Source organism: Acomys minous, assembly GCF_964271855.1.
Source record: "Acomys minous genome assembly, chromosome: 1".
Classification (NCBI taxonomy): domain Eukaryota; kingdom Metazoa; phylum Chordata; class Mammalia; order Rodentia; family Muridae; genus Acomys; species Acomys minous.
Genome location: NC_140483.1, coordinates 6,248,134 through 6,263,202, shown reverse-complemented (window position 1 = coordinate 6,263,202; position 15,069 = coordinate 6,248,134). Strand labels below are relative to the sequence as shown.

The following is a 15,069-nucleotide window of genomic DNA, read 5'->3' as shown; positions in this document are numbered from 1 at the left end:
TGTGAGCCGATGTATGTGCAGAGAAACAAACTCTCGACCTCTGCAAGAACAGCAAGTCCTTTTAACCACTGAAAATGCTTAAAAAACAAAACAAAACAAAACAAAACTCTTGACTGCTACCTACTGTTTAGGAATCTGTCCAGCTGTCTCTCATCAAGAACATAAGGTGATGTGAGGGGCAGCTTGCACCTGTACGCTAGCACTTCCGATGCTTAGGTAGGAGGACTGAGAGCTTTAGGCGAGCCTGGAAAACCCAGAGAGATGCCACCTAAAAACCATGCGGGCTCAAGGAATGCAGAGTGAGTTCTCTGTCCTAGATAGAAGACTGTTCCTGTCCTGTTACCACCCGGTTTCTTTTCCTCCTCTCAAAATTTATTCCCTGCCCCCGCGTCCCCCCCCCCTTTGCTCTTCCGGATTCTCCAGCGACTTGGTAGAACAGTTTTTCCACTTCATGTTCTCCTTGTTGCCAGAGAAAATGTGACATAAGCTCTTTCCATTTTAGGAGCTTTCTGGTTCATTGTAAGAGAGCATACAGATAGCAATAAAAATACCAAAGAGGGTGGAGCAGACAGCACCAGGAACCTCATCAACTTTTCTGAGTCTCTTCTGGAATGTGTAATCTATCTATCTATCTATCTATCTATCTATCTATCTATCTATCCTCCCTGACATTTGCAACAGGAACACAGCCAGAGCTTGATCCAATCTGGCAGATTAAACTACTAAAAATATAACTCAGGAAGGTTCGTGCTGTTCACCCTGCTACGAAGTGCTTCTCTCCACAAAGTGGGTTCCCTCAGCACAGTGGCTGGAAATCCCACCCGCCTCCCCCATGTCAAGCACTGAGAGGAACCTTCCTGCCTGCTTCCCAAGAGTCACGGATGGGGGAGGTTGGAGAACAGCCCACCGAGGGCATGGAAGGGACTTTCTGACTCTGGACACCCTACGTTGCTCATTTCAACTCATTTATGCAATATTAAAATATCCCACTGAGGAGATGAGTGAGATCTAGCTCCATTGATTAGCTTCCATGACTAGCAAAGGACTGCAGATGGTGCCTAGGGAATTGTTCCACCCTAAAGGACATCAGATGGTGCTGGGGAGCCGTCCCACCCAAAAGCTCTGCAGTTAGATGCTGGAGAGTTGAGACACCTATATTTGGGCTGATGGTTAAACTTCATTATCTCCATTTTCTTTCTCAGAAATAAAGTTGATTCAAGTGCCATGAAGTTCAACCTGCCCAGAACTCAAGAGGGACTGGTAGGTCCACACAGCCTTTCTGAAACCCTAGTGACTTAAAAGCAGAGATAGCAGAAAAAGGAACATGAATATAGCAAGTCACACAAGAAAGCGAGCTGCAGAGCTCCAATGGAAGCCCAGCCTTGTGATGCTCCAACGTGTGGCTCCTTCCACTGGATTGATTGTCCATCACCCACGTGCTCACCTCCTAACCATCGTCTCATTACCTTAGTCCACAGAGAAGTCCTACAGCCTGGTGTTGAGGAAGCCTTCTCTGGACAGAATGCCAAGAACAAACCAAGGTCAAGATTTGGGGAACTAAAGAGTTCACTGGGCCTGCTTACACACCATGAATGAAGGGTTACATACAAAGGCATAGAGATCCCAGAGTAGCCCAACAAAACAAAACAAACAAACAAAAAAAAAAACAACACCTCACCCCAGCCTAGACAAGGAGAGCTAGCTGCATGGGCTGAGTTCCCCAGCCAATGAACTGTCCCCAGTCTGTATACTCCAGCACCTCCTGAGACTGTGAGTCCAGGTATAATTAGGGCAGAATGCCATACAAGTGGCCAAGAGCTACTGCAGGGAGTGGCCTCAATCTAGTGACCCTCCCATCCCTTCTATCTCAGATGGAGCGCCAACAGTCAACAAGCCAGATCTTGGGGGTCTCTTGTAAGTAGTGGGAGCTGCTCTGGCAAGGATAGAGGCCGTTAGACTTGTAGGACAGTTCCCTGCTGCACTAACTCCTACAGGGAGTTAATATGGGAGGGTCCTGAGGCCTTCATGTTATACCATCCCCTGATAGAAGGAGGAAAGGTAAGAGAGGAGGGAGATTGGCACCAACACCTTAGTGCCATCAAAGGGTTAATGTAAGATTGGGGGGGGGGGCAATACTCAGAGGATGGCATCAACAAAACTGCTCCACCCACACAGGATGGAAGACTCTTAGTTAAGGTGAGAGGCATTAAGCCAGGCAAGACAAGCATCCCTCTTGGGCTCAAAGTAGCCCAGGGATTGGATGACAAGCCTTCTTCATTTACCTCCCGGCTCCGGTAGCTTCCAGAAGGTGGCGCTATTTGATTCCACAGACCTTGAGTTTGGGGTCAGGCAAGTGTTCCTACAGCTACAATTGAGCTGTGTGATAATTTTATTTGTGGTTTTATTACAATAGAGTGATTAAAAAAATAAGAACTTAAGAACACAATGTTCCCCTCCCCTTAATTTTCTTGACCTGTGATTTTTTGCCTGAATCACAAAATATCAACAATGAACCCCCACCACCACCACCTTGGTTTTGAAGAGTAGTCATTCTTGACTAATATATCTCAGAATAATATATCAGAAACTCAGAAACCCAGCGTCACTCTAAAGAAATGAGTGTTTCAGCTTCGCATTGCTGTAGTAAAATACTTGAAGCCATGAAGCTCCCAAAGCCAGTTCACTCAGCCCTCAGCTCTGGAAGTTGCAGTTTGGGGTCAGATGGCCTCACTGACGTGACCCTCTGGAGACAAACACAGAGGAGCAAGGAGAACAGGGTGTGCTATGGGCCAAGAATCTCAGAATTAAGAACAGGGGCCTGCACTTCCCTGTGATGAGAAGGCATCCTATGAAGGCCTACCTCCTGACGGTCGCAGCACGGGTAACCTGTTGTGGCTACTCACTCAAACCACAGAAATAGGCTATCACTCCTCTGTAAGTGTTTCAGTATCACTATCAAATAATGCCCTTAATCTTTGGCTTTGACTATAATTTTATTAATGATGCTTTATTATGACTATGATGGGGCATCATCTCTGCTTCGTGTATTTTTTCTTTTGTGAGTGAAATTGCATAAGAAACAGAAACATTCTTACAGGGGCATGGCCAATCTGGTGACTTCAGTCTTTGATAGTAACTCACCTATTTAAAACAAACTCACACCACTGACATGGGCAAACATAAAGCTAAGGAAGGTAGTAATTGGAGGGCTAGAAAGATAGCTCAGCAGTTAAGAGTACTCATGGCTCTTCCAGAGGACCAGGGTGCAATACCCAGCACCCACATAACATCTCACAACCATCTGTGGCTCCAATACCAGGGGACCCAATGCCCTCTTCTGGCTTCTGAGGATAGCAGGCATGCATGTAGTATATAGACATACATACAGGTAAAACATCCATACACACACACACACACACACACACACACACACACACACACACAAAGGAAATTTAAAACTATTTTTAAATTGAGGCAATTAGATCTGCCTAACATTGGAAGTTATATTTTTGGATTTTAGATATCAGCATTCAGATTTAGAAACCAGGCCCATTTCCACTTCTGTCTTCGTATAAAGCCTGCTGTTAGAAGAACAGGGTCCTCCTGAGTGTAGAGAAAGGAAGATCCACACCCATCTTTGCAGGGGTAGAAATCTGCAATATGCAGAGGTTAAACCATCAGTTTCCCTGGAAATGACCTCCTGTCTCCATGGAGAGCAGTTTGGAGTCCCCCCACTCAGCACCAGCTCTGTCACTCACCACCACTCCCTTGCTTCCTGTCTCCCCTATGTTTCTACAATGCTTCTAGACGCCTGCTGACCCCTGCAGAGTCATTTCTCGGCCTGCCCACAGACTCTCACTTCAGTTCTGCTGGTTAGTCACGCGCAAAGCAGTCAGCTCTCTCCTCACTGCCTGAAAGGCACAGGCAGATTTCTCCTGTTCCACAGAACATGCATCTTGCACGGCAGCTGCTCCTCGACCTCACACGCTCCATCCAGGAACCACAGCCACTGTTCTTGTTGAGGGCCGAGCACAGGACCTCATAAGCAATGTGCTCGCGGAACATCAGAGCAAATGGCTATGAACTGACGAATGAGTGGTGATTACAACGCAGAGAGCCAGGGAGGTGGCTCAGTGGGTTAAACAGCTCGCTGAGAAGTCTGATGGCGTGAGTTCAGATGCCTGGAACCTAGGCAACAAGCAGGTGCATCTGCATCCCAGCACTCCTACAGCGAGATGGAAACAGACAAGATGTTTTCTGCAAAACTCATAGCAGGCTGGCCGTGGCTACGCAGAGAGGAGGAAGAGTGGCCTGCCCCAAATGGGGGAAGGAGAGAACGGATTCTCAGAAGTTGTCCTTTGACTTACACAGTCAAACATCTCGCATACAGCACACACACACACACACACACACACACACACACACACACACACACACACACACACCTATAACACATCTCCCACACAGTAGCACAAACTTGTCCTTTCTGAGTAGTGTGTTGTTGTTTTTTCCCCAAGCTGCCCTTGTGATGAAGGGTGGCTGTTCAACAGTCCTTCATCCTCATCAGGCACTTTCTTTGGTACCTATTGGGTCTCTCACAACATCTTTCTCAGCAATCAGCTTAGTGGCAGCAAATTTGGTCACTGGCCTCAGAGATAATTGCACAAACCTTTGTACCAGGCACTGTATCCTAGAGCACTTTTACCAACAATTGTTCCGAACAGCACAAACACTGCCATGCTTTTAAAGAGAGATTGAGATGTTTTTGCAATGAAACTCCCTCGGATTAAGTGAGCACTCACCGCGAGAGTCACATTTGGGGTTATACAGGAAAGAAATCGTTTGCTTATGAAAAGCTGCACTTCCAAAGATGATTTATAAAATATAATTCTAGGAAACGTTATTAGGAGACATACAAATATGCCTTTCCTCAAGCCAAGAATGTCACAGCAAGTGACAGCAGAACTTTGAAAACTTACTTTTAAAATGTAGTACAGGTAAGGTGCCGGAGGAAGGAGGGCCTTCGCTGGGGGAGGCCTTGCTGTGCTCCATTGTGAGGAAGTGTGTAAAGCACCTTTGCATGAAATGTGACCAGCCAGGGAGGCGCTCCACCTCCTGTGGGGTGAGTAAGCTCCCAGCACACAACAGAACACACTTCCAATGATGAAAACTCCCTAAGGCACATTCACAAGCCTAAACATCTCATATATATGAAATATCTTTCTGTATTTTTAAATTGTGTGTGTGTGTGTGTGTGTGTGTGAGAGAGAGAGAGAGAGAGAGAGAGAGAGAGAGAGAGAGAGAGAGAGAGAGAGAGAGAGAGAGAATGTAAGTTTGTATAGTCTCCAAGAAGGCCAGAAGAGGGCACCGAATTCTCTGGAGCTACTCCATGAGTGCTTAGAACCTAATACTGTTGTCTCTGTCTGCGTGAGCAGTAAGCACTCATAACTGAAAAACTGCAACGGAGTGCGTGTCTTCGTGGTGCTGGCCACGATGGCTACCCACAGTGCTTAAGGTTAGGGACAGAAATGTTTGGGTTTTCTTAAAAGTGTAGGGTCTGTGAGGACACCACTTTGTCGAAACATCATTGGCTCCGGGCTCTCCCTCATCTCTGCCTCTTCTGCGGCAATCTAGGCTAATTTGGGAAAGGAAGCATTTTAAAAGGATTTTGCTAAGAAGTATATTTCGGGGGTTACATGTCCTTCCTCTGACTGACAAGGCATCAGCTTTGAAAAGGCATTTTAAGTTGTGCTAAGCTTGCTAGTGAGGCTTTTCTCTAGTCAAGAATCAACATTCAATGCTTCTGTGTTATTTTCTCTTGCGCATTCATGGACCACGAAGATCAGTTGTGGAAACAAGGCCAAATAAGAAGACTTTTTTTTTTTATACGTCCCCATGTGATCAGGACTAGATTTTAAGAAAGGCTGGTGCAGTCCTCAGGCTATCAGATGAGTGCGACTAAACAAGTCCTTCTAGGTATTTAAAGAAATGAAAAAGCAAAGGACAGGAACGAGAGGATGTCAACACTAGTTCCCAGATGTGACTGTGCCACTCATTTTAACTCCCCCCGCCCCCAGCCCTGGCTCTGACTACAAGCAGTAGTCTAAACCGTGTAAACTGCACTGGCTAGGTCCTCTCCTTCTCGCTTTTTCCTCTGGGCAGAGAGTCACTGCACATACACCTCTAAATATTGGTATAATGCGAAGCCAAACCCCAGCCCCGCCTCCGCTTCTCAGCCCCAGGACACTGAGCCAGGGCGAGAGGACAGGATAAAAGGATCAGATGGCCATCACCAAGGTAACTAGCCAGCCTCTGCCGCATGCCCGGGACCAGCAGAAGCAGAAATATAAAACTAAGATCAGTTGAGAATATCTCAAGGCTTAGGGTTGGGTGCTGCCTCTTGTGTTATCGCTCAGGACAGCCAGAGGGAAAGTTCTACAGAGCAGGTACCCAGTGTCTCCCAGAAGGAGCCCCACCCTGGCTCAGCAGCTGGCTGTGGTCATAGGGCCCCCAGGAGCAATGGCTGCTGGTGTTCTCTGCTCGTTTACACGTGGCAATCCCTTCACAAGAAGGTTGAAAGATAAACCCAGTTTCTGTTTACTGAAGATTCTTACAAAGAACATGTGTTGCCTGCCTTGCCTTCTCCACATCTATCTATACTGCTTCCTGGGGGTGAGGACCTGACACATAAAGCTCGCAGCCCTAGGAACACAGATCTGTGACCTCACAAAGGCAGACATAAACCTAGGAGGCAGAAGAATCATCAGACCTCACCGATTTTTCTTTTCCCCCTCAGCATTTGTCATTTTTTGGGAAAGGGCATTTATTTATTTATTTATTTATTTATTTATTTATTTCATGTGTATAAGTGTTTGCAGGTCTGTGCACCACATGAATGCAGTGCCCAAAGAGGCCAGAAGAGGGTGATAATCTGGCAGAATTGGAGCGGCAGACAGTTGTGCACCGCCATGTAGGCACTTAACCACTGAGCCATCTCTCTAGCTCCCAGTAATTAGCAAGTACTTAGCAAAGTAGATTTCTATCTTTAAAAAAAAATCCCTTACAAAGTAAAAATAGGATGAAAGAAATGCCCTTGGTGAGTGGGGTTCAATATAACAAAATGCTAATGACAAGAAAATCTGTTTTCCCCATTATTGACTGCACAAAGTGCCAATCTCTTTAAAATATCTGTTTTACTTACGTCTGTGTGAGCTTGTTTGCACCTGTGTCCAGGTGCCCACAGAGGACAGAAGGGGACACCAGACCCCCTGAGGCTGGAGTCACGGCAGTGGGGAGCCACCATGTGAGTGCTGGTAAGACAACTCGGGCTCTCTAGGAGAGTATTAAGGACTCAACCACTGAGCCATCTGTACAGCTCCAGAAGATTCATTCTTGTCACCTTATCCTTCTATGACATGGCCATGACTCAGAGGTCCCATTGGGACCTGTAGGATGCTCCCACTGAGTACCCTTCCTCAGCCAGGAGACAACAGCCACAGACCGACTCACAGGATCTCTTCAGTTTAAGAGTGTTGACTTCTCCAGGTGAATTTAAAACAGGATTTTTAAAATGTGTTTTCTAAAACCATAAAATAAAATATTTGGGGCCTTACCCCCTCTAAGACAATGTGGGTAGCAGTCACAGAAACTATTATTTTAAGATTGCACCCACATTTTTCTTCACTTAATAAGCTTTGTATTTTGAAAGAGTTTCAGACCATGAATGCCACAAGTCAAACTGACACTGGCTGTGGGTTGTTTAAGATATCCACGGCATGTCTCACTGTTGGCCTGAATATATCACCTAAGGCTGGCTTCCTAAGACTTTAGGATTGTATTTATGTAGCCACGTAAGGCTAGTAAACCACATACATATATGTATCATGCTATCTCACATCCCCCATAAAAACACACTTCTCGGTTCTGTTTACACTGACTATACACAACTTCAAGGGTAAGTAGGCAAATGGGCATTTAAGATAGAAGTCTGCCTGCTTACACGGAGCTACAATGTCTGGAGGCCCTTACCTCATTTGGGTAATTGTCAAACTAAAAGATGCCCATTACACCACTGCACCCTCCCTCCCAGTTCCTTCGCCTGCCTCAGAGACCTGTGCATGGTGATTCTGAGCAAAGGGAGAGCCTTACTCTTGAGAACCACTTATTCAAGGACATAGCACATTCCTCATCATGACGCTTTGATACCTTCAACCTTAACGCCAGCACAAGCCAATGAACTCCAGCCATTTTTGACATTTTTTTCTGAACAGAGTAATAGAGTCTTTTCTCTGAAAGTATTTAAATAAGATGCTGAGGTCAGACTGGGAAAATGGCTCGGTGGGTAAAGGTACCTGTCACACAAGTCTGGAGGCCTGCATTTAATCCCAGAGCCCATGGAGAGCTAAGTTCCACAAGTTGTGTTCTGCCCTCCATAGATTGTGTTTACACACACACACACACACACACACACACACACACACACACACACACTGATCATAATTAAAAACCTATAAGAATTTAAAATTTTTAAATCAGTCTGATGAGCTTACTCTGAGAATTTAATAACATGTTGCTATCTGGATAGCAATATAGTATGCCTATTGTATTAGCTGTTACTTCAAGATGGAGTTAATTAATTAATGGTTTGAACTTGGGGTAACTCATTAACATGATCCATGAAGAGTCACCCACACATTTATTTTTACTAGCAATATTTAAGACTGGTGCTGGAAGGTCAATTAGTGAGAGCATGTAGGTATGAGGTAGATTCCCAGCATCCATGCAACAAGGCTAAGCATGCCAGCAGGACTCCGTAGCCAGCATGACTCCGTAGCCAGCATGACTCCGTAGCCAGCATCACCCTGTAACCTCAGAGCTGGCAAAGCAGACACAGGAGCACCCAGGGCCTTGCTGTTCTAGCCAGGTTCTGTGGATGGTTCTGTCTCAAGCAATACAGCAACTGAGGAAGATCTGGCCTGCACAGGTGCACACATACCTGCATCCATACATATGTATGCACGCACACACACATGCGCGTACACACACACACACACACACACACACACACACACACACACATACACAGAAAGAGTGGAGCGGGATCAATACCACCAGGGAGAGTGAGATCTGAATTGATAAACAGCAATGAGACAAACATCAGTCACTGTACATAGAAAAGGACAAATCAAGTCATGTGCACCACAGAGACACCACGTGACCTGCTTTAGCTGGGATCAGAGCTACTGCCCTCTACTGAGAATTAAACCTTCAGTGTCATGGGCAAAAGATGATCTTCAGTGGCCAAGGATAAAATCAGTACCTAAGACTGGCAAAGTTTTACAAACTAGGGCAAAAGAAAGAAAAAGGGACGAAGAGGACTTGAACTAGCTCTTATGCCAAAAAATAAGAGGTAGGTACTCAGTTTACAGAATTAACCCAGGAATGCAAACATCTGTAAACAGGCCACTCACACTTACTGCACAAAATAAAGCATAAATGGGCTCAGGGTAATCCTCTCTATTTATGACTGTCACTGTTAGGGGCTGGTTCGTGTCCTCCACGAAAACATGTTGAGGCCCCACCTGCCACCCCTACATACCACAGATGAGCTCATAGGGGGATCCTTAACTCAATGACAGTCCTAAGAGGAAGACAACAGGTTGGACCTAGAAATACATGCAAGGGGCTGCCACTTACTGTCAAGACCTAGGTGGGAATGCATCTGCTGAGAAGCAAGGATCACTGGATCCAGACAGCTTCCCACAATGCCTAGCAAGAGACAAGGAATTCTACCCCTCTGTTTAAAGTCACCTCACTGTGAGACCTCCACACGGCAGCCCAGTCATCTCATACACCCAAGTGAGCCTTAACTAATAGACTTGGGCTAGGAGCGCAGCTGCAGCCCAGACAAATCTTACCTGCCACGTAGTCACCAAATCCAATGGTTGTCAGAGTGATAACCACGAAATAGATGGCGTCCAGGGCGCTCCAGCCTTCTATGTGCTTGAATATGACAGCAGGGAGGGCCACAAAGAGGACACAGCCAAACAGGATAAAGATGATGGTGGAGATGATGCGTATCTTGGTCTGACTCACATTCCATTTCTGCAAAGACAGAGGTGTGGGGGTAGTGGGGAGCTATTGACGTGCCCGTGGGACCAAGCTACACAGTGCTGTCATGTGAGCACATGGCTTCCTGCCCTTCTGCCCTTTATTTTCAGCTGTCTTTACTCATTAGGGTTGAGTATAATACAAATAATTCAGAAAAACCAATGTCAACAAACAACGCTACTTTACATGTGCATAGCTTTGCTACCCGTAACACACTTTTCCAGAATTATAGTACCTTTGCTCATTTGCTTGGAGAGTGTGCTTCAGAGAGGCATCACTGTTTACCCACCTGAACCATTTAATGCAATTTGTCTCTGCTGTGGGTGCACAGGTGACCGTCAGCCAGGCACACTGAGAAGCATGGGACAACCGAGAACCCTTGGCAAGCACTACACATTCACAGCTGTGAAAGGTGGACAATGGCATCCCCTCAGCGCGTAGGATATGATACAGTGAAGCCTGCACTTGAGTCCAAGGTGAGCCAGGTACCTGTGGGGCTACAGGCCGGAGTACAACTTCACAGCCCTGGCCACACCTGTCACCGCGGCACCTGCTTAGCTTTGCTTGCTGTTGCTGTTGTTGTTTTAAACTGGTTCTTCAGTAAGGAATCCCTATAATACATGATATGGAATCGTGATTGTCTCCAGCTCCTATTTGAGATTAGTCACTTTTGTTATTGAAAATATAAAAAAAATATGGCTAATAATGTTATTAAATTAGCCTATAATTATCATGGCAGTATTATCTAACCCGCTATCATAATCAATGAAAGACACGAACACCTGTTGTATTTTAGAATAAGCCTTATTTTACCTGGGGCTGTACAGATATTAACCCCCTAAACTACCAACTATCATCTGCCAGCCCCTGTCCTATGTCATCTGCTTTAGTCATTTTAATCCGGGCTATTTCCCAGTCATAATGCCCAAACTCTTGTTTATGCTGTTCATCCGGGCCCCTTCTCTCCATGCAGAACTTTAGAGCTCCTCCCCCAGCCTATGTGGTTCTTTCCCTATCCCATGAGGATTCTGTTCTCTCTCTTCTCCGCCCCAAGATTCTTCTCTTCCCAAATCCCAAGAACCTTAGCCCACCCCTCACTTCTGCCCTGCCCAGGCGTAGGCCTTTTTGATTTACCAATTAACTTTAAATCAGGTAGAACAATGTTTACACAAGGACAGGCGTATGTGAGAACTTGCTCATTGGGAGAGGCAACCAGATCTCAGGGAGCAAAATGCTAACAATCAAACACAAAGCCCCAGAGGATGCTGTTACATACTTCCTGTTAGTGTTCAGAGCAAGCTGTCCCTGTGATGAAATCCCACCTGGCCTGGAGCTCACAGCTCACCCTCCAGAGAGCTGGGATTGCAGGTGTGTGTCACCTGAGGCCCCACTGGCATAGTTGCCATGTGTTTTTATTTATTGATTCGCTTATGCACTGCAACAGCTGTAGGTTATAGTGAAAACCACTGCATGGGGATGAAGAGATGGCTTAGAAGACAAAGGAGCTTGCTGCCAAGCCTGAAGACATAAGTTCAAACAGGACTCACACAACGGAAAGAGAGCCAACTCCTGCAAATTGTGCTCTGACCTCCACATGAGCAACATGGCATATGCACATACAAATAAACAAATGTAATTTAATTTTAAAAATCTATTTAATGATAGAGGAGGATCTTTCTAGGTAAACATGTATAAAATCATGGAATGGATGCAACCACAGGGAGCTCTCTCATCCACCATCTTCCTCTCCTGTGAGAGACTTGAGTAAAGCCGTATCTTGAAAGTTGTTCTAAAGTGCTTGGCATCAAGCATCATAGCAAAGAGAATGGTGCCACCATGGAGGCGTGAAGGTTTGTAAATGACTGGTAGGTACATGGTGTGACAACACTGTAGGATGGAACAGGCAGTCAAAAGTTGGCTGAACATAAGAATGAACAATTTATCATTACCAAGTCCATGCAATGAATCTGCCTTCCTGATGAGTATAAATAACTAGTCTAACATGTGGAAGGAAACAAAAAGTCCTATTTTGGAATAACTGTGTCTCAGCCACTCCAGTAGTAAAAGTGTTCAAGAGCTGGCTTTGATCTTTTGTAGGAAAAATAGCTAATGCTAAAATTGAAATGGTGACTCAAGGGTTTTATTTCGCTGGTGGAGCCATGAATACATGTTTTGTTGTAGCTTATATGAAATGGAAATAGATGACTGGTGATAAATGCAATGCTTTGCAGTGCCGGTGAGAGAAGATTCTTAACCCTATGTGCAAAGGCAAACATTTTATCCCTACATGATTTCCTTTACAAGTACAAATTTACAATCACAGAATTTTATTTTTCACTTAAAATTCATTCAATGACAGCATCATTTGTGGGGGAGGGGTTTGTTTGCATAGCCCTGCCTGTCCTGCTCTGTAAACTAGGCTGGCCTCAAACCTTGCCTCTGCCTCCCTTAGTGCTGGGGTTGAAGGCATGTCTACCACCACCACCACCCCAGGGCTTCTATACTGGCACCATAATTTTACCCCCACACCTCCAAACTATAACATGATCCTAAATACCTTGTGTTTGCCATCTTGGTTTCTTTTGGAACTGATACATTTTGTAGACAAGTTCTGTTTGGGTTCTACCATGGCAGTGTTTTCTGTTTGCTATTTATTATGACAACCTGCCCTAATGGACCACATAAGAAAGCAACCCAATGGAATCAAGACGGAATGGACTCTCATCCAATCCACAGAAGCCACACACCAAAGCCAGTGGTGGCACGTGGGGAGGCAGAGGCAAACATGTCCTGAGATGCTCACTAGACAATCAGCCAGAGGGAACTCTGGATCCTTTAGAGACCTTGTATCAAAAAAGAAATTGAATGGTACTTGAGGAACAACACCCAAGATTACCCTCTGACTTCTACACAACACACACACACACAGAGACACAGACAGAGAGACAGACAGAGAGAGAGACAGAGAGAGAGAGACAGAGAGAGACAGAGAGAGAGAGACAGAGAGAGACAGAGAGAGAGAGGGAATATAATCAAGATACCATACTATTTCCAGTGGAACCCAGGAAGGTTATAATTATGTTTTCTTGTACATAATTTTTAGTTTCTTTCAGTCAGATATGCAAATAAGTCAACTGCAGTAAGTGGCATGCTGTGAGGCATAGAAATTGTTATGTAAACGACAACTAAATTTCTACCTCATCTAAGGGGCTAGAATAGGTAATATATTAAACAAAAACCAGTAAATAGATGGAGTAAGAAGTTTGTGGTACTCACAATAAATGTATCTTCCACTTTGGCAATTCCTTTTCCAAATATGGTTCCAAGCTGATCGCCAACTCCAGCCAACAGAAAGCCAAAAAGAGGAATTCCCAGCAAGGCATAGATGATACAGAATATCTTTCCACCCTCAGTTCGTGGGGAGATGTTTCCAAATCCTGAAAAATAAAAATGGAAAAATGCAGTTGTTCACAAATGAGTCTTAGTTTGAAATGCTCCATTCTGAGTTCAACCAGAGATACCAGCTATTGCAAGACACAGACTGTTCATTTCAACTGGGGAATTAGAGCCGTAAAAATAGTGCTATTTTAAGCAGCAATTATTCCAATAAAATACAACATGCAGCTACTATTTAGATGAAACTTTGATCAGATGATGAAAAATGATGTATTAATGCATCCAACTGAGTCAATATTTTCAGCAATCTACGTCTGTCTCCCAGGGACTGGTAATTGCTATTGACTTACAAAACTTTCATTACCATTTATAATGTGTTCAGGAAGATACATTAAGAATATGCAAATATACTCAAATTATCTAAAGAGTAAAGCTGTGCCACAATTTATGTCTTTTTACCCAATTACATTCCAAAAATATAGATGCTAGAATTTGAAGTTCTGAAGATTTTTAAGGTTCAAAGCTATTTACTGGTCACAGTCCAGGCAGTTCCACACCATTGGCTTCTTAACCCCTCACATATTGCCTATACCTGTTTAGGATGAATTACCCACAGCTCAGAAGCAGAGGGAACACATTTGTACTGGCTGGTTTTATGTGTCAACTTGACACAAGCTGGAGTCTTCAGGAAGGAAAGAATCTCAGTTGAGAAAATGCCTCTGTGAGATCCAGCTGTAGGGCATTTTCTTAACTAGTGATCAATGGGGACATCCCAGCCCACTGTGGGTGGTGCCATCCCTTGATGTTTTCTAAGAGATCAGGCCAAGCAAACCACATGGAACAAGCCAGTAAGCAGCACTCTCCATGGCCTCTGCATCAGCCCCTGCCTCCAGGTTCCTGCCCTGCTTGAGCTCCTGTCCTGACTTCCTCCAGTGGTGGACTATGATCTGGAAGCACAAACCGAGGAAGCCCTTTGCTCCTCAGCTTGTTTTTTGGTTGTGGTGTTTCATCGCAGCAATGGAAACCCCCAACTAAGAGAACATCTGTGATAGGCAATCCTTTCTGCCTCCTCCACGATAAATTGAGTTTTTGCTCAAAGTTTCCCTTACTCAAAAATGTATATGGATGGTATGTTGGGACTAGGTCTGTTGCTGTTTCATGATCATAGTCAAAGATTGTGGCTACTTCTTGGTAATCTGTAAATTTTTTTTTGGTAATTTTGTGGATCCATTAATGAGAACATGGGCAGAAGCCTCTCCCACCTTTGCTTCATTAGAGAGCTGTGAGCACAGGCTTTCTGAGGAGTCCTGGACCCCCACAGCAGGTGTGGGGATTGAGCGGCAGCAAGGCAGCTGCAAACTGGTTCCTGTTGGGATGCAGCACTGAGCACCATAGGAAGTGAAGAACTCAGTCAAGTTTGTCAATATATAGGAGCACCCATCAATCACGGGACCTCTTGCAGATTGCTTCCTCAGCTGATAAGGGGGCTTGTTGTTACACACGTCCTCAAGGTGTAGGTACCACATGCAGGTGCTTAGGAAAGTCCATGACATTCTGTTGCTC

General features: G+C 45.0%; 1 protein-coding gene across 6 annotated transcripts in view; it reads right to left on the bottom strand.

The window, feature by feature from the left end:
* Positions 1-15,069, bottom strand: part of KCNK2 (potassium two pore domain channel subfamily K member 2) — a 186,641-nt gene that overhangs the window by 38,688 nt on the left and 132,884 nt on the right. For all 6 annotated transcript variants that reach the window (XM_084773396.1, XM_084773395.1, XM_084773397.1 and 3 more), the window contains 2 exons: positions 13,387-13,547; positions 9,918-10,104 (listed from right to left, as the gene is read on the bottom strand). In XM_084773396.1, the coding sequence (XP_084629522.1) occupies positions 9,918-10,104; positions 13,387-13,547 (348 nt within the window). The remainder of the gene's footprint in view (positions 1-9,917; positions 10,105-13,386; positions 13,548-15,069) is intronic.